This window comes from Salvia hispanica, chromosome 4 (assembly GCF_023119035.1).
Source record: "Salvia hispanica cultivar TCC Black 2014 chromosome 4, UniMelb_Shisp_WGS_1.0, whole genome shotgun sequence".
NCBI classification, from domain to species: Eukaryota; Viridiplantae; Streptophyta; class Magnoliopsida; order Lamiales; family Lamiaceae; genus Salvia; species Salvia hispanica.
Window position 1 is genome coordinate 35,655,531 of NC_062968.1, and position 26,464 is coordinate 35,681,994.

Below are 26,464 nucleotides of genomic sequence, written 5' to 3' on the forward strand. Positions count from 1 at the left end.
TCTCATCACTTTAACTATTTCTTACTCCCTCTGTCTCTACCTGAGCGATACGTTTCATTTTTGCAAGTGTATGAAAAATGATACTATTAATAAATAGTTAAAGTGAAAAGAAAGTAAAATACGATAAAGAATAATGTACTCCCTCCGTCCCACTCAAAATGGTCACATTCTTGAGTGGCACGTGATTTTAGGAAGTGTTGTTAGGTGGAATAAAGTATAGATTAAAAATGTAGTTGAATATTTTAATGAGGATAGAGGAGAAAGGAAGTTATTTCCAAAATTGGAAAGTGGTCATCTTAATTGGAACAAACAGAAAAGGATAGGTGACCATCTTGAATGAGACGGAAGGAGTAGATGAGTCCGCTTAATGGGACGGTGGAAGTATCATATTCAAAATGAATGCTAAAAAAGAAACACATCTACTAAGTGGGATAGATGGAGTATATGTTATGATTTCACCTTCAAAATGGTAAATTAGAATATCGACAATATTTTGTTAGATTTATTGGATAAATTATGGAAACCGTGTATAGATGATAGTCTAATTGTAAGTACAATTGAAGGAAAAGAACAACAATAAGTGGAAGAAAGGAAAATCCTCTTTTCACAAGACAAATAGCAATATTACACAATGACCAATGCTTGCAGATTGACGTATTATTCCCAAAAATAAAACAATTTCCTCTTATATTATAGAAACACCTCAAATCAAGTAGACACCAGTAGACACTAGTCATAAACTTATGCCAAGATGTGTGCATGTACTAGAAAAGAGTTGAGAAAAGACTAGCTTGTTGTTATGTTGTGTGTATTCTCCTATTTCAAATCCCACTTGTTTATAGACTAAAAAACCACTTGAAAAGCTTGCAATCAAAATACTGTACCTCTTAACAAAGCTGGAAGATACCTATATAAGTAAAAGGCCACAAGCCTGGCTAAAGGCCAATACTCCCTCATCTCCACGTTTCCAACATACTATTACTAATAGTATTTATCTTTTTGTCATGTTAGTACGTAATAAAAACTTGCGCTACACTGGTTATACACCAAACAACTTTGTATTTTCTTCCTATATAGAGAACTTTGCACTATCTTTGATGATTACGATCGTTTTAGGTAATTAACCGAGGGAAAAGCTGGATCACTCAAACGATAGGCTTGGCATAAGGGTCATAATTTCATTTTTAATCGCAAAATGTAAGTTATTCAATCAATTTCCAACGATACAACTATATAAGAGCATCCTAAATAGGCCAGCAATAGGCCAGCAATAGGCTAGCCATTCTCTCTCCCTGCCACGTCAGCAGTACTAAAAATTTACCTGCCACATCAGATTTAGGCCAGCCGCAATAAAAATAATTCAAAATATACTACATTTACGGAATTAAAATTACGATTAAATTACGGAATTAAATTTACGACACATATACGGGAAAATTAATCCTCCATTCAAAAAAGTACAAAGATTTTTAAAAAAAAAGTACATGATTTTTTTTTAAAAAAAAGGGCTTCCACACACGAGCCCCGCCACGCTCTACTCCTCATCGCCGTCGCCGCCGTCCTCGCCGTCGCCGCCGCCGCTGCCGCTGCCGCCGCCCGTGGTATCTGAGCCCACGTTGGAACCCCCTAGCCGTGCCATCGCGACATCCAAATCAACCCGCATGCTCTCGAGCATCGAGTGAAGTAACATCTTCTCCGTGGGGTCAGTGGCGGTCCTCCAATCTTGGAAGACCTTGTACATCGAGCCTGCGTTTGGTTACGCGAATGGAGAGTGTACTCGAGTGGGGCGGGTGGGAGGGCGGAGGACTGGACCTCGCGGGGCGATAGGGGGGATCCGCCCCTCGCAGCCTGTTGCGCCCGCTTCTGTCCAACCGGGCGGGGGCGACCAGCAAATGAAGGAGGGGATGGAAACTCCTCGGCATCCAGGGGGAGGTCGTGGGATCGCCGCTGCTGCCGCTGTAGTCGCCGGTATAGTTCAGCCTCTGCTTCTTCGGCCACCCAGCGTCGCACCCCGCACGGAACTTCTCGGAGTCCTTCAGCAACAAAAAGCACTCCCAAAAGTGGAACTCCTTGTACGTCCCCGCCAAGGGGAACCGACTCTCGGCTATCCTCCGGGCGTCCTCCTCATTCTGCCCACTAGTGAGCCGACGGAGGGCGTTGGCGTACAACGCCGAAAAACAGCCGACCGCGGCCCTGATGCGGTCCCACCCCTTCCGGACCTCCTCCCCGCTGAAGTCCTTCCCAGTGCGGGCAATGCCTCCCGTAGCGCAGCTCTAATCTTCGCCCACATGTTGACGACCCGCTGGTTAGTATCAACTCTTAAAAATGGAGTCGAAATGAAAAAGAAAAATAGAAACACGGGAAATGCATAAAGAAAAATAAAAATGAATTTTCCCAAAAATAAACTTGGGCGGTGAAGGTAAGGCCCATTGACTACAGCCCACCACACTACACAACCGGCCACACCTCACTGTCTACCACCACCACCAATATTCTATTTTCCAACCGGCGGGCGACGGCGCGTGAGGCAATTTGAAGATGAAGTTGAAGCAGTTGGAGAGCCTTCTCGGCTCAATTCAACAGTTCGAGCGCCCCAAGGTCTGTCTTATACCTTCTATCGGTTTGCTTTATCAATGATAAGTATAATGATATAATTTCATGGCGCAACAGATTGAATTGGAGCAATATCCCACAGGACCCCACATCGCATCTCGCTTGCTCTACACTGTAAATATTATTCCTTTAATTTCCCTTTTACCTTTATCAGATGCCTAAATTACTGCACATTTTATTTGTGGCGGGTTGGATATTCTGTATAGGTTGACATTGGTTGTATCAGTACTCAATATTCGTTTTGTTAGCCTATTTTAGGCAGAGAATTCGTTCGGGGATTTGTGTGATAAGGTAGTGGCGGATTTCGGTTGTGGCTGCGGTACCCTAGGACTGGCTGCTGGTCTTTTGGGGGCAGAGTAAACACCTTTTCACTTTTTTTTAAAAAACTCTGTTTGGTTTATTTTGAAATTGATATGTAGTTCACATAATTTACTGTATCAGGCATGTCACTGGATTTGATATTGATCAGGAGTCTATTGAAATTGCTACCTCTAATGCAGATGAACTAGACGTACACTTTCTGTCTCTCCCCCTTTTTCCCTCAGCGTTGTGTACAGATATTGAGTTTTGTTAGTTTACTAATCTCCTTGAGTTTTTTCCTTGTAGTTAGACATCGATTTTGTTCAATGTGATATCAGGAATTTAACATTGTCAGGTAGTTATCTGAAACTCCCCACCTCAAATAAATTACTACTACCGAATCAACTAAAGTTCCTGAAGGGATTGATGGGGATTACTAAAGTTCAATAAAATCTCTTTTACCTTTTAGACAATTGAATGCTGAACTCTATCACAGGGAAGCATCTGCTTGAGAGATGAGTAAAATGTTGACCATTGCTCTTGAAATTTGCACAGATCGACATATCGACACAGTTGTAATGAATCCTCCGTTTGGAACTCGGAAAAAAGGAGCAGACATGGAATTTCTCTCTGTGGCTTTGAAAGTAACTCCTTTCCTATATTGTAATTTGTCTATACTAATTAATTGCAAGATATGTTACTTGCGTCTAGTGTCTACATGTTACTTATCACTGGAATGCGGATTTGACAGGTTGCTTCCCGAGCAGTTTATTCCTTGCACAAAACCTCAACAAGAGATGTAAGTTCATTTACCTTTTGAAACAGAGGTTTAGTTGTCTCTTGGTTACATCATATTTCAGTTTTGTGTTGGAAGATTGGTGCTTTTTTTTAGTACTTGTATTTTTGTTATTTCTCATTGTTTACTACTTTCCCAAGAAATACTATTTTTTGTGGTTGCATATTTGATATTATGAAGTTTGCAAAATACTCTATTCATTCGCTGGTATCTTGAACTTGATGGTCTTCCATCCTGATTTGATACGGCACTTTCCTTTAGGCAAGTAAATTTTTATCTGATTCTCTTTTTTTCTTGGAGAATTTATTGGGAAAAACCATCATTTTATTTACTTCTGTATAGTTGAGAGTGTAGCTTATTTTGACCTTTTAGCTTACTCACTGATTTTGATGTGGTCCATAAACTATTCACAAAACATCAGCTGGAAGTAGAACTATACTGATGTAGCTTACTGAGTCTGATCATTGATACTTTTAGGATGGTAGCCTGGTAGGGTAAAAGAGAAGTAATACTTATAATGTTACATCATTCACCTGTCCTCTTGGTGACGCACGCTGTCTGATAGGAATGCTAGGAGTTGCAAAGTGTTAGACAAGACAATGGTGTAACGCCTGAATTTTCTTTAAAGAAGCACTATCTTTTAACTATCTACTTCATTCATTTTGCCAGAATCTTTATATGCCCTTCTTTTTTTTTTTTTTTCTATTTGCCATTGTGAACTGGTGCTAATATACATTGCTTAATTGGGCTTGTTCTTGGATTTATTTTTTGAATGCAGCACATCAAAAGAACAGCATTGCGAGAATATAATGCTAGCAGTGCTGAGGTTCTGTGTGAGGTACATATGGATTGCATGCATTCTTTTGTGGGCTGAGTTATTTTCCTTTGGTAGTACTAGTAAATATGGGTTATACTTTTGCGCAGCTTCGCTTCGATGTGCCACAACTTTACAAATTTCACAAGAAAAAGGAGGTCGACGTGGCAGTGGATCTGTGGCGATTCGTTCCAACATCCAATCAAGGAAGGCATATCTAGCAGATTTGCATCCATTGCTTGTCACAAATATTCCCAGTAGGCAGAAGCCAACAATGCCGCCTTAAGATCTCGAATACGTGTGGAGGGGCTAGGGCTAAAAACTCATTTTAAATAGAAATATGAGACATGATGAATTCTTTGTGAAACATTATGAATTGTTCGCGCCCATGATATCGGTATTTAGCCATGTTTTAAAAATCGGGCTGGTGAGTGAACCGGAGATTAAGAATGGTGTGTTAAATGAATGGCGAATAAATTAAGACATAATAAATAAGAGAGATGAAAAGAGAATAAAATACTCCATTCGTCCCTCACTAAGTGAGATGGGGTATTTCTTTTCGGCATGGAATATAAGAAAATGAGTTTTTGTTAGTTAAGTGGACAATAATAAAGTAAGAGAAAGAATAACGTAGAGAGAAAAAAGTGAGAGAATGCCAACAAAAAGAAATGACTCATTGAACTTGGGCATCTTAAAAAGGAATATGCATCACTTAGCAAGGGACAGAGGGAGAAAGATGGAGTTATTTTTGGCAAAAATAGAAATAATTCAATTATCTTAGAATTTTTTAAAATAAAAAAAAATGACTCAATTAATATGGAATGGAGAGAGTAATTTTTATGAGTATTTTTTAGGGGTGACAAATCGTGCGCATTGGGTCGTTATCGGGTCAACATGATAACGACTCAACCCAATAAGGTCTAATCCGAACCCGACCTGTTAAGGAAACTGTAAATTCGAACACGAACCCGACCTGCTACCCTCAAACCCGAACCCGACACGAACCTGTTAACGACACGATACGATAACAGCACGAATCCGATATTACATGCTTAAAACCTATTATTATATAATTATACACGATATTACGTGATTAAACTTAATTTTTAAACTTGATTTACATGATAAATATTCATTATTCACGACTTAAACCTGATTTACGATAATTAAATAACTAAAGTCAAGCCTTATTTTTTTAAAAATTAATAAAAATAATAATATTATTATTTCTTAATGGGATACCCGTATCCAACCCGAACCCAATCGGAAATTTTCGGTTCTTAACGAGCCAACCCAATAAGGACACGAACCCAATAAGGCTTGACTCAAACCCATTATTTTCGAAAACCTTTAGGTTTTGTGGTGGTCCGCCATTGACGATAGGGAGAGTTTGGGAAGTACACCAAAACCTTTAGGTTTTGATCGAAAACCGGTAAATTTTATCTTTACAATTGGTTGAGATGCATATGCTCATTCTAATATATTAAAATTTTGATTGAACCAAAAAAAAGTCCATGCATTATGTGTTTATCTCGCCAATAAAATTTTGAAATTTTCTAGTTAATTTTGACTGTTATCAAATTAATAAACGAAAATTATATTAGTCTTACATTAGATGCATATTTATTTCAGAATAAATCGTGTTATATGATCTATTTATGATTAAAACTATTAAATATTGATTAAAATAAGGTGATGTCATACCTTATTGATTAAATATTAGACATTATCAAATATTGATTAAAACTATTAATTTGTCATTTGATAGTAATTTTAATAATTTAAAATTTTTATTGATATTTAGAAATCCAAATTTAAAAGTTAATTTTATAAGAGTGAACTACAAAAATAGTCCCTGGACTATGCGTTTATCCCGCCAATGAACACTGGACTTTAAAAATATCCCCAGACAACCCATGACTAAGCGTTTATCTCGAAAATGGTCATTTTTCACTGTTTCATGACGAAAATACCCTTTTGGAAGGATTTGAGGGGTTTGAGCGATTTGGTCTTTTTACATTTTAAATCTGATATTATTTCAGTGATGTACTAAATTTGATATCATTTCAAAATTATCATTCTTCCTCCCTTTTTCCATCCTTCACTTTGTTTCTTTATTTCAATATTAGATTTAATTTTATAAAATTAAATTTTAAATTTTGATTTTTAAATATCAATAAATTCTTTTAATTATTAAAATTACTATTAAATAACAAATTAATAGTTTTAATCAATATTTGATAGTGTCTAATATTTAATCAATAAGGTACGATGACACCTTAGTTTTAATATCAGATTTAAGGCGTCATCGTACCTTATTAGTCTATTTATGATTAAAACATAAATTAGATGCACATTTATTTCGGAATAAATCGTGTTACATGATCTATTTATGATTAAAACTATTAAATACTGATTAAAACTAAGGCGTCATCGTACCTTATTGATTAAATATTAGACACTATCAAATATTGATTAAAACTATTAATTTGTTATTTAATAGTAATTTTAATAATTAAAAGAATTTATTGATATTTAAAAATCGAAATTTAAAATTTAATTTTATAAAATTAAATCTAATATTGAAATAAAGAAACAAAGTGAAGGATGGAAAAAGGGAGGAAGAATGATAATTTTGAAATGATATCAAATTTAGTACATCACTGAAATAATATCAGATTTAAAATGTAAAAAGACCAAATCGCTCAAACCCCTCAAATCCTTCCAAAAGGGTATTTTCGTCATGAAACAGTGAAAAATGACCATTTTCGAGATAAACGCTTAGTCATGGGTTGTCTGGGGATATTTTTAAAGTCCAGTGTTCATTGGCGGGATAAACGCATAGTCCAGGGACTATTTTTGTAGTTCACTCTTATAAAATTAACTTTTAAATTTGGATTTCTAAATATCAATAAAAATTTTAAATTATTAAAATTACTATCAAATGACAAATTAATAGTTTTAATCAATATTTGATAGTGTCTAATATTTAATCAATAAGGTATGACATCACCTTATTTTAATCAATATTTAATAGTTTTAATCATAAATAGATCATATAACACGATTTATTCTGAAATAAATATGCATCTAATGTAAGACTAATATAATTTTCGTTTATTAATTTGATAACAGTCAAAATTAACTAGAAAATTTCAAAATTTTATTGGCAAGATAAACACATAATGCATGGACTTTGTTTTGGTTCAATCAAAATTTTAATATATGAGAATGAGCATATGCATCTCACATATCTCAACCAATTGTAAAGATAAAATTTACCGGTTTTCGATCAAAACCTAAAGGTTTTGGTGTACTTCCCAAACTCTCCCTATCGTCAATGGCGGACCACCACACTAATCAGCAAACAAACCATGGAAATGGGATGGATCACGGCGTGTTACTCTACTACAAGTACGCAGAAATCCCCAGCCTTCAAGACCTCTTCGATTTCTACCATTCCAATTGCACCTCTCTCTCCCTCCTCGGCCGCGTCCGCCTCTCTTCTCAGGGCGTCAACGTCACTGTAATTTCCCTTCTCCACTCCATCTGTCCCAGAATTCAGCTTATGCCATTTTTTGTGTGTTTTTTCCTCATTACCTTTTAATCCAAGTAACTCAGCATGCTCTGCTCTGGTGCGCAGGTTGGGGGGAGATTGACGGCATTGGGGGAACACATTGAGGCATTGAAATCTAACCCTCTCTTTGAAGGAACTGACTTCAAGCTGGCCTCTTGTTCCGAGCCGTTGAATGATCAAGTGGCCAAGGAATGTGGATTTACTTCTTTATCGATCCGGATTGTTAAGGTTGTGCTCAACTTAATTTTTCTGTTTAATTTATTTGAATTAGCGGACGAGTCATGAGCATGTGTTATGCTTGTTGCAGCGGGTCCCTCTATACTCTATAGGGATTGTTTCTGGCCAGTAGAAAACTTCCTAGTCACACCTTCACTATATATAAACCTATGGGGATTGCAGAAGTCATCTGCTTTAGTTTCCTCACATTCAAACTGAAACAGGCTATCATACTGTCAATAGGAACTGGTGACCTTAAGCTCTCACCCATTGTTGAAGTCTCCGGAGATTTCAAATGCTGGGAGACATCTCTCGGCAGCTGAATTTCACTCTGTTCTTCAGAATGCTGGTATTTTCTGTGTGTATTTCTGCAAGTTTTTTTCTTTTGAGTTGTGCACCATGGTCATTGGTTTGTGTACTTTGACTATTTATTTAGTGCTGACACTAACCTATTCTAGTTGCCAAGTCTTCTACTGCTGAATTTTCTGGTATTTTCTCAGGTAATTGTCAAGAGTTAAGTAGTGGTTCTGACAAGGAATTGATACTGTTAGATGCAAGAAATTTGTACGAGACAAGAATAGGCAAGTTTCATGCTCCAGATGTCAAAACATTAGATCCAGCTATCAGGCAGTATAGTGACCTGCCCTCATGGATTGATGAAAATTCGGAGCAATTAAGGGGGAATAATATCCTTATGTGAGTACGTGTGCTATAGCAGTAATTTACCATGCTAAGAGCAAAAGTCAGTTGTGGTTTCAATTGTAAAGCTTCTTTCACATTTGTTGTCTGCTTTACTTTCCAGTATATATTCTACAGACACTGTATCCTTGTTTTCTTAAGTTGCATTTAGATGACCATCGCAATGTTATAATGCAGTGAGTTGTTAGATTAATGTTTCGCAGCTGTCAGTGAGTAGCATGCTTTAACTTCTCATTGTACCTGTTAGAAAGCTAACTTCAATAACCTATGGAATGTGTGGAGTATAATTTATTATTGGCTTCTAATTGGCCTTTTCTATAAGCCCGTGTGCATATTCTTCTTGCTGTAATTGCACTGAATTACTGTGATTATGGTCTATTTCTATTTTTGATACTGAATGGTCCTCCATATGCATGGGTAAACTTATTTCAAGGATCTCAGTTGTTTGTTTGTTGTCATTCAAAGGTACTGTACTGGAGGAATTAGATGCGAGATGGCATCAGCCTACATCAGATCTAAAGGTGCTGGTTTTGAAAATGTTTTTCAGGTGAGCTCCTCCAAGCATTTTCCTGTAAATGATCAATTCCACAAACAAAATTTTCCTCTATACGCATATAATGAGATGTTATACTTTTTGTGATTTGAGCTATTGAGTTGATTTGGTTCAAGGTAATTTTGTTTGATAAAAATTCAAGTATGGCTCATTTCAAGACATTTTAGTATATATTGCCTTAAATTTTTGGTTAATTTTCCTTGGTACTATGAACTTCTAGTGCTTATATAGCTCCTGTGTTAGGCATATTGAGATTGCTAAATCAAATTTTACTCTGAGCGATGAAACTATATTGAGATCAAGGATGCTGATGGTATTCACGGTATTGCTATTTTTTAGTTATATGGTGGAATCCAAAGATATATGGAACAATTCCCAGATGGAGGCTTCTTCAAAGGGAAGAATTTTGTTTTTGACCATCGGTATGCTTTGCATATTTATCTATTTCCTACATCTGATTTGCCTCATGAATGTTCTTTTATTACTTTTGTATTTCTGCATTGTACTATTGGACCTGCACAAACTTCCTCATAAGCTTGGGGCAGATCTTGTGAGTTGTCTTTGATAGAATAAATTCAAAATACTGTCCTTTTGCAGGATTTACATATTTTGTATGGTTTAGGTAAAGCATGTCTGTCTATTAAGACATCAATTTTGGTAGTTTTGTAATCTTATGGATTTCTGCTTTCAGGGTTTCTGTTGGGAGCTTAGATCCTAATAAGTTGGGAACTTGCCTTTTCTGTGACATGCCATTTGATGACTACACTTCACGTTGTCGGTGTACTCACTGTAGGATGCTTGTATTAGTCTGTGATCGTTGTCAGGTATGTTTCATTCACATTGCAACTTGTGAAGTATGTTGCTTTGAAACCTTGCCCAGAATGTAATTTGAAAATTCTAGATAAAATAGTTTGCTTGGCTGATTAAAAATTTGCAACTAATCTTTGCAGGAAAGAAATTCATCTTATGTTTGTGAGTTGTGCCAGAAAGATGGCAAGCCTTTTCCATCCATTTCCTCAATGGCGGAGGAAGTATCGGAGACACCATATGATGATCAAAATCTCGAGGTTGATCAAGCTTCATCTCTTCTATCTATAAGTGAAGGTAAGGCATTATTCATAACATTCTTCATATTTGGCACTCTAATATATCCTACTATTAAACAATCTCTTGGACCTTTCACACATAAACTGCTTCTCATGTCATTGCTAACTCTTGAATGGAATCTTGTTAGCTAAACTATGGATATGGAGTATAACATATATTCATCTCTTTACCTTCAGCTTTCTGTAACATTTGCTTCATATTCTCTAGTTTTTGTCCGATGTTCTTTGTTATCCTTCTGTGATTATTAAGAAGAAAATTGGAATTGTGCAGGACAAAATGCTGCTTTGACTAAGCCAATTAGAAAGCTCAGAATATTATGTTTGCATGGCTTCCGGCAGAATGCATCCGGTTTCAAAGGAAGAACAGCATCATTAGCCAAGAAACTCAAGAACTTTGCTGAGCTTGTGTTTGTTGACGCACCACATGAATTACCTTTCATTTACCAAGCTCCGCTAGCTGACCAGAATCATAGTTGTGATTCTGCATTTGAGCAGAAAAGCCCACCCTTGAACCATTGCAATAGAAAGTTTGCATGGTTGGTCGATGCAGATTATAATGGAAAGGATGATTGTGAGTGGAAGATGGCTAAAGCTCCTTTCGACTGTCTGCAGTACCAGCAACAAACAGAGGGGTTCGACAGGTCTATTGAATACTTGAAAAATGTATTCTCTCAAAAGGGACCTTTTGATGGGATATTGGGATTCTCTCAAGGAGCTGCAATGGCTGCCTTAGTCGGTGCTCGCAGAGAAGAGCTTAAGGGTGACATGGATTTTAGGTTTCTTATTTTATGCTCAGGTTTTTCTGTCAATATGGCAAGAAATGCCGAAGGGTCGATCAACTGTCCATCACTTCATATTTTTGGGCACAAAGAGGGCAAGGACAGACAGATAGATTGCAAAGCCAGTATGCAGCTAGCTTCCTTGTTTGAGAATGGATGTGCGGTGATTATTGAACACGACTTTGGTCATATCATCCCGACGAGATCTCCATACATTGATGAGATTAAAGATTTTCTCAGACGGTTTCAGTAATGCTGAATCTTAATGTTTCTCGTATACTTTTGTCAATTGTGTAACTCACCTGTCTTCTGATCTGTTGAATTTCATTGCTTGAGTTTTTAGGGTAAACGGTTGTGCTGTTCTCCCTCAATACACCAACATCAATATCATCTATGTCATGAATTTTGGCGCATTTTGTAACACTACCAAAATATTTCAACCTTATGGCATGGTTTTTGGCGCTTTCTAATATGCACGACGGCACCTACAACGTTTTAAATAAAAAATCCGATGTAGTTTTAATCAATTGATGTTCCTGAGAATGTGTTGATGCATTAGAATTTCCTTTACACATTTCAAACTCGAAGGATATGATATTATGTAATACACACCAAATAGTAGAATGCATATAACAACCCTTACAGTAGTAATTAGTTGGATTACTATAGAAGTTGGTTCAAAATGTGAATGATAGTTTACCAAATATACAGGTCACAGCAAAAACAAAACAAGCTGGTGGTGAATATGGCAAAATCAAATTCCTTAAGGTGCTACCATGCCCAGAATTAAAAGTAGGGTGTTAAATACAAGTGGAGAAGAAGCAGAGGGTTAAAGCATTTACACTTGCACAAAGGCCGCTACAACTTGAGAACCTGCAACACAACCAAAACACCGTTTAGTTACTCATTTCTTACACAGGCAATACATTATTTTGGAGGCAAGGGCTGCAACCATTGGGGCTTAAACGACAAGAGGAGACATGATGCATGCTATGCTATTTCATACTTACCTCACAAATTCAATCATTAACTAGTGGAGTAGTACTAAAAGATATTCATCACAACCATGACCAAATTTATGATTTGCCTGATAAGCAACGATTGTAAATCACAATTTAAATGAAGCTTAAGTACTCCCAGGGAGGAACTACAAAAGATAGGTTCTACTAGAAGAATGTAAATCACGATTGCTAGAAACTAGAAAGTAGTACCTAGAAGCAATGCCATTTGCCATTTCTCCACTCTTGATGCACCCTCAAGTCAGAATGCTCAAACTTCAATTCCTCAGGCGGGTTCTCAAAGTACACAGAGTACCTTTCTTTCACAAGAATTTTTGTAACCCTACCAACCCACCAACAATCATTGTAAAAAGCATCAACTTGGTCATTAACTTTAAATCTGTCAATGACTCCAACATCAGGAGGGCTTGGCCTTAAATGGAGTTCATTGATCTCTTCTCTCAAGAAGTCCGTGCCATCATCGTTCATCAGTTTTTTGTACTCAATCAGATATTTTCCAGCTGCTCTTTTCTCGAGAACAATTACAGGGAACCAAGCACCTTCAAAACCATCTTCATCGCTACTGGCTTCCGCATGGTCTCCTGAGTTAAAGTTATGCTTAGTCGCCACCATGCTGCCTTTTGCTTCAGCTGATGACGGAGTTTTCTGTATTAAAAGGCAAGACATTTATGAGCACAAGCTCTTAGTAATTGACAACCAAGGAAGCTAGCCTATATTGTTGAGAAAGACAGACAGAGTGAACTAACTCAATCCCAAAGTTAGAAAAGGAAAATGAGGAAACATGTACATTTTTTAATTATTAAAAAAGGAAACTATAGGAAGTTATTGAGAAAATTGATATCACATAACAGCATATCACCTTATGATACTGTATGGATCCATTTTCAAAACCATCTTCATCGTTACTGGCTTCCGCATGGTTTCCTGGGTTAAAGTTATGTTCAGTTGCCACCGTGCTGTCTTCCGCTTCAGCTGACAACGGAGTTTTCTGTATTAAAAGGCAAGACATGTGAACAAGCTCTTAGTCATTGACAACCAAGGAGGCTAGCCTATATTGTTGAGAGAGAGAGAGAGACGAAGCGAAATAACTTAATCCCATAATTAGAAAAGGAAAATAAGAAACAATTTACACTATTAAAAAAGGAAACTACTAAGAAAGTTATTGAGAAAATTGATTTCACATAACAGCATATATCACCTTATGACACTGTATGGATTCATTTTCAATCCAGCAAATCTATTATAGTATGTTGAAATTCAAACCTCGGATTTTGCACATCACGCATCAGAACTATGAGTGGTAAACGAATCTAATGTATTAGAACTCAGTACATAAGGCTAAGTTTGATATTCTCAACTGTTGTTTCGGTTCTATTTCCTTTTTGGGATGAAATAAGATGAGGCCCCAACAACTCTAATTCTTCAGTCCCATATGAATACCATAACTTTCTCAACTCTAGTACTCCATAAACACCTAATTAGGGTATGAACCACAAAATTAGTAAGTAGTACTCCATAAGATGCATAATCCCAATGGTTATAGTATTATGCAACAGAAATGGTACGTTACATTAAATTGGTTCCAAATTCAGCAAGAAAATCCATTTGAGAAATATTTTTAGCTAATCAGTTGATTCAATCACCAAGCAAACAGTAGGGTCTTTACTACGTATACAGCTCTTATATAAAAAAGGGCAAAAAACTGGAATTTGTAATTAAGAAAAGAAAAAAATGAAGAAAGATGAGGGAGGTATGCTTACATTGGCGTGGGGGTAGGGGAGCAAAGGCGGGACCCAGTTCCCCCCCGTGACCCACTCGCGGTGGAGCCTCAACTGCGAGGCCGTAAATGACAGCTCCTCCCTCGACCCGCGAAAAAAGACAGTATATTTATCCTTCCCCTCAAATTTCCGGGTGATCACACCCTCCCACCACCCGTCGTTGTAGTATGCATCCACTTCGTCGCTGAACTCGAAGGAGGTGCGATTCTCCTTTGGCGGCGGAGGGCGCAGCACCACCAGACTCAGCGGCTCCCTCAGCGGCCGCTTGCCCGCCTCGTCCTCTGTCAAGGTCTTGTACTCCACCAGGACCTTGGAGGATTCATCTTTCGGCGCCCGGATCACAGTGGCCAAGAACCAAGACCCGCGAAATCCATCGTCGTCGCTGTTTACCTCGACTTCGGCTCCTTTCTTGAAGTAGCGTAAGATGCTGCTCTCGCCGCCGCCTGCCATCGGTATACGCTCACTTTTTCTAGGGTTTAGCGAGGCTAATCGGAGATCAAAGATTCATGGCGGCACTGCGTCAAGAATTTTGAATTTTTTAGCCCAAAAAACCTAATAGTAGAATTGAATCTATCGACCGACCCGTTTAGGAACTCATTCAAAAAATATTATTTTTATAATTTTTAAAATATTATATTATACCGTTAGACTGTCCACAAAAATAACTTGTCCGACTAGTCATCACAGCCACGTGCGCCACGCCACAGTTACAAAAAGTAACTTGTCTGACTAGTCATCACAGCCATGTGCGCCACGCCACAGTTACAAAAAGTAACTTGTCTGACTAGTCAACACAGCCATGGCCCAGCCACAAAAACTTGTCCAGCCATGCTAGGACCACAAATCTCATTATTTTATCAAATTTTTGTTTATTTTAATTGGAGTAGAATAAAATTAATTGAAAAACAATAATTAGAAAAAAAAACATAATTCATTCATAAATAATTAGTGAACAAGAATTACAAACAAAAGTAATCACAATGTGCCCGTTCCTCTACGTGCCCATATCTCTTCAACCATATCGGCATGGAGTTGGAGATGTTCTCTTTCCTTGCGTATATCAAGGAAAGTTCAGAGCAAGTATTTATCAATACGCAATACACCCATTTGCAAGGGGACGGTGGCAACACCGTGACTTGGTCCAGCACCATCGTTCGATGTCCAACGCTCCATAGATGGACCTTCATCATCTACTATCATGTTATGCAATATGATGCGTGCAAACATGATATCAGCGACGCTGTTTGCGTGCCAAACTCACGTCGGGCACCGTATAATGCCCCATCGTGCTTGGAGCACACCAAATGTTGGCTCAACATCCTTCCTCGCACCCTCATGACGTTGCGTGAACCAAGATTTCTTTCGACCGACAAGATGTCTGATCGTCTTCAAAAATACGGGCCACCGAGGGTATATACCATCCGCCAAATAGTATCCCATATTGTACTCCCTGTCATTGGCTATGAAACTGATTTGCGCACCCTCGCCCCGGCACTGCTCATTGAAGAGAGGCGACGATTGCAGAACATTGATGTCGTTTTTAGACCCTTCAACACCAAAATACGCATGTCAGATCCACAGCCGGTAGTCAGCAACGGCTTCCAGGATCATCATCGAGTGTTTGCATTTGAACTTGGTAGAGAACTACCATTTCCAAGCCATCGAGCAGTTCCCCGATTTCCAGTGCAGGCAATCTATGCTGCCCATCATCCCTGAAAAACCGTGCTCCATCCCGTGCATAGCAAGCAGTATCTCGCAGTCGGTGGCGATCGTCTTTCGGAGGTACTCTCTACCGAAGATGGCTCTGATGCCGCTGCAAAACTGTCTCAAAACCTGTAGGCTAGTCGTCTCACCCATATGTAGCTATTCGTCGAACATGTCAGCTGGTCCGCCATAGCCAGTTGCATAATTGCAGCGGGTGTACTTGTGTAACGTCGACAGTCCAATCCTGTCGTTGGCATCAGATCGGAGGGTGAAGCACCTGTACTACGAAGCCAATGACGATTCTACATGTAGGAAGAGCCGTCGAGACTTTTGAAACGCCGATAAAAAAAGCTCTAGCGGAAAACGCGGGTTTTCGGCAAAGTAGTCATCCATAGCCGCTGGTTAGCCTGATATGGTCGCAGGGGATTGTCCGCCGATGCTGGATCGGACGAGGGACCACCGCTGCCGCCCGCTCCTCCTCCTTTACTTTGTGCGCAACCTCTTCAACCAACGCGTCATAGGCCGTATCCCATGCACGTTGATACTCATCGTCGGAATCCATTTTCTGTGAATGAATTTGAGAAAATTTTGAGATTTGAGATTGAAATGGAATGAAAAAAATGAATTGTGAATATGGTTTTTTCTAGAAAAAATTTAAAGAAATAAAAAAATATATATTGGAAATACGCCGCCATGGCGGTCCCGCAGCCTGCAATAGGCCGATGCGCCGCAGCCACGCGACCGCCACTCCCCTGCTCGGCGCAGCCGGATACTCGGCCGTGGCACTACTGCCGCGGCTCTAACGCGACTTACAATAGGCCGTCGCGGCGGCACTATTATGGACACTCTTAAGTTTAAGCAAGTTAGGTGTAATTCTGTGAATGACGTTTGTGTTATTCACGAGTTCGTGTATGGTGCGATCGTTTTCAAGTTTAATGGTAACAAGTTGAATTTGTATTTAGACAAAAAAATTTCTTAGCATATTGGGTTCAGGTTAAGTCCTATTGTAGAGATTTGTAACTAAGTGTTTACTTAGCAAACCAACTGAATTCACGGCTGAGTCATTTAAATAATTTTTTTGAGATTAATTGCTATAAAGTTAATTCAAATAACATGTATGCAAAGAATGCATACCATATAATGTAAAGAATTAAAATCCTAAACATGAATTGTGCTATTAGAATATTTATGACTCTGATTCATTAAAGAATTGACAATGGTTTGCTCTTTTCACGCTGCGGTCTTAAAACTCAATCATAAATGCTCTGATCTATTCCCAAACACAAAGTATGATATTTTTGTATGGATAAAACTAATCACACTAAAAAATTTGGTTTAGAAAATGTGTGTGGAGAATGGACTTTTTAAATCCATGTGTTAGGGTTTTTGAATATATGATGGCTAAAGTCAATTTTATCTCTTTGTATAATAGTATCATATTTAAAGTTATTTTAAGTTAGATTAAGGATTTCAAGGATATTGGACTAAGTTTTACATGTTGGATTTTAATTAATTGAATTGAGTCTAATTTAAGCCAAACTCAAAAGAATATTGTGTTGGACCACTATAAAAAATAATATTAATTGCCCCTTAATATCTAAATCACAAGTAATTTAGACTTCCTTTTAATTTAATTTATTTACCGTGTTTAAGATTTCAACACTCATTGGTTAATTTTAATTTGCTACTGACTTTAATTGATTAGTAATATCTTTTTATCGAAAGTAATATAGTATAGTAAAATAATACTATTATTTATTATACTCCTTCTGATATTATCAACTCGGACTCACCCCGGACATGATTCGGTGCAATAACAATCCTAGAATTGCTATGCATTGATTACCACTTCCCTAAGATATCATGTTTAATGGGTTACGATTAACTCGCACATGTTGATAAGTTAAAGGAGCAGTGCGTAAATGATATCGTATGTTCAATATTATACAACATCCGTTTCAATGTAGTTGATTCGTATACCTTTTCGAGCTATCCCAAGGTAATTGAATTGCTTCCTACTATGCTCTTTATCTTTTTTAGAAATAAATAATTTTCGAGATCTCATTTTTCAGTAATTAGCAAGAAAGACTCATCTCACAATATAAATTTATGTTGTGTTATATCATACTAGTGTCGTTAGTCTTCTAATATCTTTGAGAATGACATTACAACCTTCTTTGATATATCGTTAAAAGTCTAGACCATGAAATTTAGTTTTCTTATTTAGGCAAGAAATCTTTAAATCCAAATAAATCCTCGGCCCATATATCGAACGTCTTCTTACTTTGGGCCGAATTTTCGTATCTTAGGGCCTTTTTCTATGCGGGAGCTGAGATCAATTCATTCTTATTGTTTTTAAAAACATTAGAATTAGTTCATTTAAGTTTGGATATCCTTTGATTTACAATTAGCCCTTTCTAAAATGAGAGGACAATTGTACGAGAAAGCCTGGTCTTAAATCTGAATTTGTACTCATTACATAATGAAACTTTTTGAGACAAGTTTTTTGTGCTATAATACATACGAGATGCAATCCATTAATTTAGGAGTAAAATGCAATTCTAATGTATTTTTGAACTTGACCTTAATTTTGGTACCAAGTGCCAAATAGTAATACATGTCGGCGCTGAACCATTAATTAGCCAATCAATCAAACATTACAGTATATATGGAAATTAAATACTAGCACTACAAAGATTCACACCCTAATCTTAAATTGTAGGGACTATTCGTAGGTGGACCACCATCAATTAACAATTTCTTCGATTTTAATTAGGTGTGGGGTTTGAATTAATTAAACAGAAGGCACGTGGCGATTGGTTGGTCCCCACTCATTACGCGTAGAAGAAATCTCTGGTTTTAGCAGTTAAGATTTGGTCCTCAAATCTGCACACGTGTCCCAGTTGAATTTAGATCTCTCTTTCACGTCATTAGATTTTGTTGGTCGTTAATTAGTTGGTCTTCTTTTTGTTTTGGCGTTTTGCTACATCTTTGACTATTGCAATACACCTATTAACGGCGTTACAACTGGGTTAAGTAATTAATTGGGATTAATGTTTAATTAGAAAAAATGGGCAGTGTCCAGAAGTAGCTGACTATTACAGAGCATGGTTTTAAATTATTAAAACGCCACGATTATCTTCTTCTTAATAAAAAAACTGCTACTACGATTTAGTAGTTGATGAATCATGCTTTTGTATTGAAAGTACTATTTATTGACTACATAGGTATATGGCGTCATGTCGGTTGGAGTTGTAATGTAAAGCTATAGTTTGATTATTTTAATAGTGTACATTAAATAAAAATAGTACACATCCACAAAATTTTGCCACAACTTTCTTTTCCATTGGTCTGCGATAAATTTGTCAATTTTTATTTTAAATACTCATCTACTAATAAATAAAATAGCACTCTTACTACGCCTATACTACAGTCATTTTTAAAAATATATTGTCCACATTGCGACAAATTTATTGTAGATTAATAAAATACTACTCCCTCCGTCCTCAAAGAGTATGAACAATGAATTTGTCACGGATTTTAATAAATAAAGAAAAAAGTTGTTATTGATAATAATATAAGTTGTTAATGATAATGATATAAGTTGTAAATAAAATAATGTGTATGAGTAATATGTTGTTTGAATTTTTCAAAATTAGAAAGTTCTTATTTTTGAGGGACGGATAAAAAAGGAAATAGTTCAAACTTTTTGGAGACGAAAGGAATACTACGCTCCTCCGTCCAAAAAATAGATTAATTTACTATTTGGAGCGTCCAAAATATTAGACTAGCTCTATATATGGAAAATTTAAGACATATATTAACCATAGTACGTCATTTTAAATATGAACCTTGCAATTGACTAATACTATTGTTTTTGTCACATTTTTCCTCTCTCTTAAAATAAGTTGCGGTCAGATGTAATTTTTTAAAAGAATTTCTTACTTTTCCTTCTCCAGAGAGAAACATTTCTGTCTCGTCTCATTCTTTAGGCCCACGAGAAGCACTTATCTCAATGATAATGAAATGTCAAGAATAAAAAAATCAATTTAGGAATTAATTAGTTGCAACTCAAGGCATGGGGTTGTTATGATAAATTTTCTGTTTTCAGTAGATGAAATAGGTCTCTAATAAAAACGCATATATATATTTCTAGAACATCGAATAGTGTTAGAATCAAGTGTCAAGTCATATTAGTGCACATCCTGCTAAATTGTGAAAATAAAATGAACACTTGAGGTTTTCTAAAAGTGTATGTATTATATATATTTTGAAGTAATTACAACAAAGGTGAGATGGGGAGCAGCAGAATTAAAAGAAAAAAATAAGAATAAGACTACTTAAAAAGGAAGAAAACACAGTGTAATCTCCCTCTGTTAGGCGTCTCTAATATCTGAAGCCCAACTATATAATTCACACTCCAAAAACCAAAATAGAAATAGGAATGCTTTAGCCTTTATGGTTAGGCGGCGGAAGGGGCTGGAACATAGCGAACCACGGCGCGAACCGGCATCAACTGCTCAGGTGCAGCAGCAGCGACCTCGCCCTTGTAGTCGAGGCTCTGGTCGTTGTAAATGTCCCACCACTTATCCACCACCATCTTGATGTCTTGGCGGTCCATGTTCTCCTCCTCGCCGGTGTAGCGCCACGGCTTGGACCCGGCAGCGCAGTAGTGCACCACCTTGACCTCCTCTAGCCGCACGTTCTCCGGGTGGCGCCACAGCATCGCCAGCACCAGGTTGTAGTTGTTGGGGATGGGGCGGTACACGTCGCGGAAGAACATGTTGAGGAAGTCCTGCTCTGCGAAGGGCGTCGCCTCCGTCACCTTCAGCGTCTGCAGCAGGTCGTGGTACGTCGGGAGGCTCGGCTCGAACACGAACATTCCCGCGTTGAAGTACTTTGCCGGCTTCGGGCCCAGGGAGTCTGGCCACTGCACCCGGTCCGGGCACTGCTGGCAGTAGCCGATCTGGAACTGCGGCGTGTGGCTCCACGTCTTCTCGCAGAAGCAGTCCATCACCGCGTAGAAATAGCCGTTCTCCATGTCGAACAGATGGTCGATGTTCTCCAACACCTGGATGTCTCCATCCAAGTAGATCATCTTGCTGTACTCCACAAACTGCATATTTGATTGATTCGTATTAATTAGGAATTAATTAACATTATTTGAAATTTTGAAAGTGACAATAATATTAAATTAATGATTCTACCTCCCAAATGCGGAGTTTGGAGTAGTTGATGACGTAGTAGGCCATGGCGAACTGCGTCTGATTCTCGGGCGGGTAGACGGGCTCGATCTCGCGGACGATGCAGCCTTGGTCCACCAGTATGCGGCGGTGCTCGGCGGGGACGTCGGGGAGAACAGCCACCACGAGAGGGTAGATGGTGCGGACCTTCCTGAGGCCCTTGGCCAGCCCAACCACGCCCTTCACGTAGTCGCCGTTGCCGGCAAGGAAAGTGACGTAAGCGCGGCTGGGGAGGCTGCCGGCCTTCGCCAGACCGGAGGCACCCCTATTCAAGGGACGGTTCATGAGTTCTGGTGCCATATTTTGTTCTTGATTTGGAAAACAAGAGTGAGATGTGTTTGTGTTGTGCTTGTTTGTTTGTTTGGTGTGTTTGAGTTAGAATGAGGGGAGTGGTCGCTTTATATAGAATTTCATGGAGAGTAACGTTTTTTGCGTACAAAATGTTAGATGAATCGAGGTGGGAAAAAAGTGTGAAATTATTTAGTTTTGAATTGTTGATAGAGGTGTTTGGTAAACAGAGTGTTTGTATAAGAAATGAATCTGGGCCGTACGCGTGGAATGCTTCTAGCTTCGGTGAAAGTTCGAGTGAGGATGTATAGAATATAGATTATATCATAGGAGGGGCGGTGGAAGTGAAAAATATTGTATTGGGCCCACCATGATATGCTAGCAGCTTCCTAATACTAACATTTTCATAATCCTTTAGTATTAATTAGTGGTGATTGAGTAATTCTCTCGGTCATTAGGGCTAAAGCACTTTAGCTGCCTTGATTGTATATTCATGAATTTTGGACTTTGGTGCCAACTTCCCACGCTAAATGTTTCATTTTTTCAATTCAACTAGGTCCCATCTTATCAATTTCGCTGTTCTATAATTTCTTTTGCAAATTAAGTAGGAGTACTATTACTTCATTTTTAGTTATTTATTTGACTGAGAAACCGGTGTTAGAGCTTATTAATAATTTATTTAAAAGTAAATTAGTTCCTAAACTCACAAACTTTAACCAAAATTTTATATTTAGATTAACTTCAAATTTGATCATAAAAATCATGAATTTATACTTTATAGTGGATTTCCCATAAAATCATTTTTTTTTCACAAAATTAATTATTTCCTCAATTCATTTCATACTTAATTTTTTTATTATGTGAAATGTGTGTAATCCAATATTTTAAGTGTTTAGGATTTCAAATCCCAAGTGATTATATTTATTAATCTAATTAGTATTATTTGACAAATTGTGTAGCAAATATTTTAAATAGGAGATTCAATAAAATTAATTATACCTAAAATCATAACTTTGGTCTAATTTAGTAGTATCTCTCAAACTTTAACTTTGATTGCAGAAATGGTGCACTTATCTCTTGTACTGAATTTCCAATGAATCGATTTTGTGAGAAATCCATTAGAGCATCCACTATAGGGGCGGCCGCGGGCCGCCCCGTTCGCGGCTTAGCCGCGGCGGGCTATAGCGGAGGAGGCGTCCGCCCCGGGCCCCGGGGGCGGACGAATTTGTTGGGGCGGACGGGCATTCGCCGCGATTGCGGCGAGGACGGGCCGGAGGAGAGAAAAGCACGGCGGCCGCCGCGCCTATCTATTGCGCGGCGAAACCGCCGCAGCTGTCGCCGGTTTTGAATATTTTTTTTATTTTTTTTTAATTCGAATTTGTAATGGTTTTTTTATAAATATTTCTCCCATTTTCATCTTCTCTCCACACACATGTTCACACCCATTTTACTTTCTATCCAAATTTTCTATCTCTAAAATTTTTTCAATTATGGATGATTTGTGGAATCAAGCATGGAATTCTTTGATTCAAGAGGTGCAGAGGGAGGCCGACGAGGAGGATGAGGCGGCGGCGGCGATCCCTCGTGAGATTCGTCATCGTCGGACAATCCCACGAGACCATGTCGGAGCGGCTGAGCGGCTTATGGCCGACTACTTTAGCGCTGACCCTCGTTACCCGGCTGAGATTTTTCGTCGGCGTTTCAGAATGTCGCGATCGCTCTTTACCCATGTAGCGACGACATTGGCGAACCGGTTCGAGTGTTTCACGCTCCGGAGTGATTGCACTGGCCGGATCGGACTGTCTACTTTGCAGAAATGCACCTCTGCAATAAGACAGCTTGCCTATGCCGGACCGGCTGATATGTTCGACGAATACCTACAGATGGGTGAGACGACTAGTCTAAATGTGCTCCGGCAGTTTTGTAAGGGCATTCGGGAAGTCTTTGGTCCGGAGTTCCTACGAAAGCCAACCCCTGATGAGTGCCAGAGACTGCTAGATATGCACGGTGCGGTGCACAATTTCCCCGGGATGATGGGCAGCATTGATTGCATGCATTGGGAGTGGAAAAACTGCCCGGTGGCGTGGAAAGGCCGGTTCACTACCGGTTTCAAGCAGAAACATCCGTCGATGATCCTCGAAGCCGTTGCTGACTACCGTTTGCGAATCTGGCATGCGTATTTCGGTGTTGTAGGTTCGAACAACGACATCAACGTTCTGCAGTCGTCGCCTATCTTCAATGAGTGCCGGGGAGAGGGTCCAGAGATCAGTTTTGTAGCAAATGGCACGCAGTATCGCAAGGGATACTATTTGGCAGATGGAATATACCCTCGTTGGCCCGTATTCGTCAAGACACTTCGCCAACCGGCTGGAGCGAAGAGACAATATTTTGCGCGAAAACAAGAGGCCGCTAGGAAAGATGTTGAGCGAGCTTTTAGTGTGCTCCAAGCGCGATGGGCCATTCTACGCTGCCCGGCACGAGTTTGGCACGAAGATGATGTCGCGAATATTATGGTAGCATGTATCATATTGCACAATATGATAATAGAAGATGAAGGATTTGCTGCAGAACGTTGGGCGCCGGAAGATGGTGCAAGTACAAGTCACGGCGTTGCCTCCGCGCCGATACAGATGGGTGTACCACGTAGTAATGAATATCTGATCCAACGTTTCGCTGATATACGCAGGAGCACAACACATGACCAACTCCAGGTCGATTTGATTGAAGAGGTCTGGGCACGTAGGGGAGGCGGCGTAGCGTGAAGAACATGTGTGATTTTCCGTAGATCAAATTTTCGTTGTAATTTTCCCCTCACTTTAATCCGATGAAAATTTAGTTTTCAATTTTAATTTTATTGCATTAGCCGTTTTTCTCTAATTATTTTTAGTCCGATAATTTTAATTGTAATTGAATTAAAATATAAACAAATAAAATAAAGTGAAATGTGACTAAAAAAAGTGTTCACTATTGCTGCGGACACTTTTTTTTGTGGCTATGGACAAATAAAAAGTGGCTATGGACAAAAAAAAAAAAAAGTTGTCCACCAAAAAGTGTCCACCTATAGTGGATGCTCTTACAAAGACTAAATTCACGATTTTTAATACTAAATTAAAAGTTCGTAAAACAAATACTCTAAATTTTGGCCAAAATTTATAATCTTATAGATCTATATCCATTTAAGGTATAAATCGGTAATTTGAGTTTATTAGTACTAGTTGTTTTATATAACTCCAAGGGTATCTTTTGTCTTTAGGATTTGTAGATGAGCTTGTTTCTTGTCCATTTCCATTTCTTTTCAATTATTCACTTTTATTATTGTTCTTATTATTTTTACTCTATATATATATATCTACTGTTGCGGTGAACAATGGTGAATAGCTGAAAGTCTGAAACAATCCACACTGCATTTATAAATTAAAGTAGCTAGTGAAATATAAGATCTATTTATTAAAAAAAAAAAAAAGTAAATGCAAACTTTCGAGGATGACAAAATGTGTACCCTAACCGAAGTACTTAATTTTGTTAAATGTGTACCCTAACCGAAGTATGTTTGTTATTCTCCAAGGTACACATTTACTTATTATAACATCAATTATTTATTTGCATGAATTTCAGAATTAGAAAGAAAAAGTTCTGAAACCTCCATTTAAACATAGTATTTGCAATTAAAGCACTATACATTTGATTCATAAGTAATATACAAAAGTGCTTATTCCTAAACCTTTGATTACAAATATGGCTTATTTCCCCATTAATTCGACAGTTTAAAAATAACATGTGTTGCCTTGATAGTTATTGAAATTAAAATTAAAATTAAAGTAGTGTGTAGTCTACAGATAAGTGTAGCCATCCTTGGTCTATACATAGTACTCATATTACTAGTATTTATAAATTAGCAAAAAGTACTATACTTACAAAAAAAAAATAACTCTCCATGAGTAGTACTATTAGGATTATTCTCAAGATATAATGAGAACTTTAAATTACAGCAATTTTTAATCTGAAAATCATAAACTTAGCACTTTCATACTTTACAAAAGAACAGCTAGCTCGTGTCAAACTTTTCGACCAGCATAAGTATACATACGTGTTTTTCCATAAGCCAATTTTCGGAAGGGAAGTTTAAGAAGTATATTTCTTTTGCTTGTCCACAAGTTTACAAGTAAAACTGTAGAGTTGAATACCAACTACTCTAATTTGGACAAGAAATGGGATAAGAAAACGAAAGGTAACTGCTCCATAAAAGCAGGCGCAAATAGACGTAGCTCCACCAACCGTCACCGACCACATCCCGCTCCCCTGCATGTATACCGCGTGTCAGGGGTGGGCCCATTTCTAATCTAGCGATTCACGTGGGTGCACCAGATTCCACCACGTGGGGACCTCCTTCAATCCTGCAACGTCTGGTTTAAGTAACAACCCTCGTTGCCGACTTATCTCTGGAATTGGAGAGATAGAGTGGTGACAGTGACTCGCATTGAATTTTTTCCTCCTATAGTACATTGTTTGTTGTTGACAACTTTATATGATACCTATATTTAACCTTTAACTTTTTGTGCAGCGGATTTCTTTTTTAGGTAAAAAAAGTTAAAATTAATAATATACTATCAAAATTATATCTCTGATTTAAAACATAATAATTAATATACAAGATGTCAAAACTTCAAGCTTGAAATAGTCGAGCTTTGAATTTTTTGCTATTTCTTATTCAGGCCGGTCAGTGGATAAAATTGCTTCATGAGGCGGACGAAGAATTCAAATGGGCTTGATTACTTTTTATATTGGAGGGCTTGATATTGTTTTCTGTGAGTTTTTGAAAAAAAAAGAAGGTGGAGACACTTTAATCCTGATAATATGTTGTAATGACAAAATATAACGTAGAGGGATAAGATTTCTTATCCGGCTTTTGTTTTTTTACAGTAATTGGGCTCCATTCTTATTGGGCTTTTGATTTTTAAGCTTGGGCCTATTACTGGTGT

The 26,464-nt window shown here is 38.0% G+C and overlaps 5 protein-coding genes across 5 annotated transcripts; 3 read left to right on the top strand and 2 right to left on the bottom strand.

Annotated features, from left to right (window-relative positions):
• Positions 1–2,420: 2,420 nt before the first annotated feature.
• LOC125219432 (rRNA N6-adenosine-methyltransferase METTL5) lies at positions 2,421–4,942 on the top strand. The gene is made up of 9 exons (XM_048121406.1): positions 2,421–2,598; positions 2,671–2,727; positions 2,872–2,969; positions 3,055–3,124; positions 3,220–3,268; positions 3,469–3,557; positions 3,665–3,712; positions 4,488–4,547; positions 4,634–4,942. The coding sequence occupies exons 1-9, from the start codon at positions 2,539–2,541 to the stop codon at positions 4,742–4,744; spliced, it is 642 nt and encodes a 213-aa protein (XP_047977363.1). The 5' UTR covers positions 2,421–2,538; the 3' UTR covers positions 4,745–4,942.
• A 2,858-nt stretch (positions 4,943–7,800) lies between these two features.
• On the top strand, positions 7,801–11,876 carry LOC125218602 (rhodanese-like domain-containing protein 6). Its single transcript, XM_048120297.1, has 9 exons — positions 7,801–8,049; positions 8,167–8,328; positions 8,560–8,665; positions 8,817–9,012; positions 9,481–9,562; positions 9,908–9,990; positions 10,260–10,392; positions 10,519–10,672; positions 10,946–11,876. The coding sequence occupies exons 1-9, from the start codon at positions 7,864–7,866 to the stop codon at positions 11,704–11,706; spliced, it is 1,863 nt and encodes a 620-aa protein (XP_047976254.1). The 5' UTR covers positions 7,801–7,863; the 3' UTR covers positions 11,707–11,876.
• Positions 11,877–12,092: 216 nt separating this feature from the next.
• Positions 12,093–14,815, bottom strand: LOC125218905 (protein AGENET DOMAIN (AGD)-CONTAINING P1-like). Its single transcript, XM_048120705.1, has 4 exons — positions 14,233–14,815; positions 13,332–13,460; positions 12,665–13,117; positions 12,093–12,326 (listed from the first exon to the last, which is right to left on the bottom strand). The coding sequence occupies exons 1-3, from the start codon at positions 14,698–14,700 to the stop codon at positions 12,665–12,667; spliced, it is 1,050 nt and encodes a 349-aa protein (XP_047976662.1). The 5' UTR covers positions 14,701–14,815; the 3' UTR covers positions 12,093–12,326.
• Positions 14,816–20,194: 5,379 nt separating this feature from the next.
• On the bottom strand, positions 20,195–21,640 carry LOC125224233 (galactinol synthase 2-like). Its single transcript, XM_048127596.1, has 2 exons — positions 21,162–21,640; positions 20,195–21,070 (listed from the first exon to the last, which is right to left on the bottom strand). Exons 1-2 carry the CDS (start codon positions 21,495–21,497, stop codon positions 20,417–20,419), a joined length of 990 nt encoding a protein of 329 aa, XP_047983553.1. The 5' UTR covers positions 21,498–21,640; the 3' UTR covers positions 20,195–20,416.
• Positions 21,641–22,975: 1,335 nt separating this feature from the next.
• Positions 22,976–24,247, top strand: LOC125220980. Its single transcript, XM_048123104.1, has one exon. It carries the CDS (start codon positions 22,976–22,978, stop codon positions 24,245–24,247), a length of 1,272 nt encoding a protein of 423 aa, XP_047979061.1.
• The last annotated feature ends 2,217 nt before the right edge of the window (positions 24,248–26,464 follow it).